Source organism: Bison bison, unplaced genomic scaffold (genome assembly GCF_000754665.1).
Source record: "Bison bison bison isolate TAMUID 2011002044 unplaced genomic scaffold, Bison_UMD1.0 scf7180017862817, whole genome shotgun sequence".
Classification (NCBI taxonomy): domain Eukaryota; kingdom Metazoa; phylum Chordata; class Mammalia; order Artiodactyla; family Bovidae; genus Bison; species Bison bison.
In genome coordinates, this window is record NW_011493389.1 from 4,811 (window position 1) to 6,369 (window position 1,559).

Here is a 1,559-nt window from a genome sequence, read left to right on the forward strand (position 1 = left end):
GGGAGGGCTGTCCCATAGATTCTAGGATACTGAGCAGCTCCCTGCTGCCTACACACTGTTTTAGATGGTACAGTGACAAGATGGCAGAGATCCCATCAGCCTGGGTCCCTGGATGACTGAGCAAAGAAAAGCCCTGGGCTACTCACATCTCTCTCACACACACACACCCACGCCCACACAGTACCTAGGCAAGCTGCAGCCCCCACCATGGCATAGAGCCCTGGGGTGACACAGTCTGCACCGGGCCTGCACCAGTTCCTGAAGATGATCCAGTCATGGTGATGGTAAGCCAGCTGCTCCACACCGATTCCCACCATCCTGCCCGCCATGGCCCCCACAGCCATGCTGGGGATGAAGAGGCCAGACGGGATCTGCAGGGAGCACAGGAGAAAGATGCATGAGGGAAGGGGTCCCCATTCCTGCCGCCACACCCCCCCAGGAAACTCGGCCTCCCTCAACAAGCTGGTGTCTTCCTTCAGTCTTCAAAGGCGGGGCAACGCTTCAAAATATGGGTCAACTGGGAAACCGTGGACCAGTGATCTACTGTGACTTGGAGAGAATGCAATTTTACACTTTCATTTCCTCGCCTTCAAAAGCTGGCCTGGTTTGCCTGCTGTGGATTAAAGGATGATAAACCCCACTGCAAATAACATTCAAAGTGCGCATCTGTCACTTCAGATACTCACCACTCTCTCTCCCCTCGCCCATCATTCAGATCAGCTTTTAAAATGAAATGTCACGCCACAGCATGACAATGCAAAAGCAAGGCCTTCAACTGTTCACAGGTCAAAGAAAGAAGCTAAAAACATCCGTGGACCTGTCTTGCATCTTCCAAAAACCTTGTCATGGACTTACTGCCCTCTTGAAAATACAGCAGCCAAACACCTGTCAGAGAAACTATATAAACCGAAAGGCCTCAGTAATAGCGCGTTTTGATTCTGCTGAGAGAATACATGTTCATCTCTCTAGTCATCAGACACGTAGTACAGAACAGACTTGACTCTGTTCAGAGACTGCACGTGGCTGCCAATTGTGACCGGCAGCTGCATTTATGAACCGCAACCCCTTCCTGGCCGATTGTCATGAATCTGAGGATGGAAGTGGGTCTTTAACCAAATTCAAGTTAAGTTTGGATCCTCCGGTGTAATTTCAAGAGTGTGTGACATTCCTGAGGAAATTATTCCTTGAACATCTCTTATCCCCACCCCCCTTCATCTAATCCCCTGTGACTTCAAAGCAGACTTCTCCCAGCAGGCACCAGAATGAAAATAAATCCCTCTGCATCACAGACAGTCACCTTTAATAATGTCTATCCTTCCTTGTTCTCAAGGCAAAAATTCAGGTTTGTGTTTGACCACTGCATCCAAGTACACAGCTTCTCAAGACTTTCTTAAAAAGAAACAATTCATAGAAATACCACAAAAACAACTGCCGTGGAACAGAATTGAATTCTGGAAGGTTCCCAGTGTTCTGCTCCTGGTCTGAGGTGCTGGTCACACAAGTGTATTTTGTGAACATTCACCAAGCTGTACACATCTCCGTATGAATGATACACTCTG

The 1,559-nt window shown here is 48.5% G+C and overlaps 1 protein-coding gene across 1 annotated transcript in view; it reads right to left on the bottom strand.

The window, feature by feature from the left end:
- Positions 1 to 206: 206 nt before the first annotated feature.
- LOC104983478 (H(+)/Cl(-) exchange transporter 4) overlaps positions 207 to 1,559 on the bottom strand; it is a gene marked incomplete at its 3' end in the record, with an annotated part of 20,805 nt that continues 19,452 nt past the window's right edge. Inside the window, exon 7 of the mRNA XM_010832914.1 lies at positions 207 to 371. Within this exon, the coding sequence (XP_010831216.1) occupies positions 207 to 371 (165 nt within the window). The remainder of the gene's footprint in view (positions 372 to 1,559) is intronic.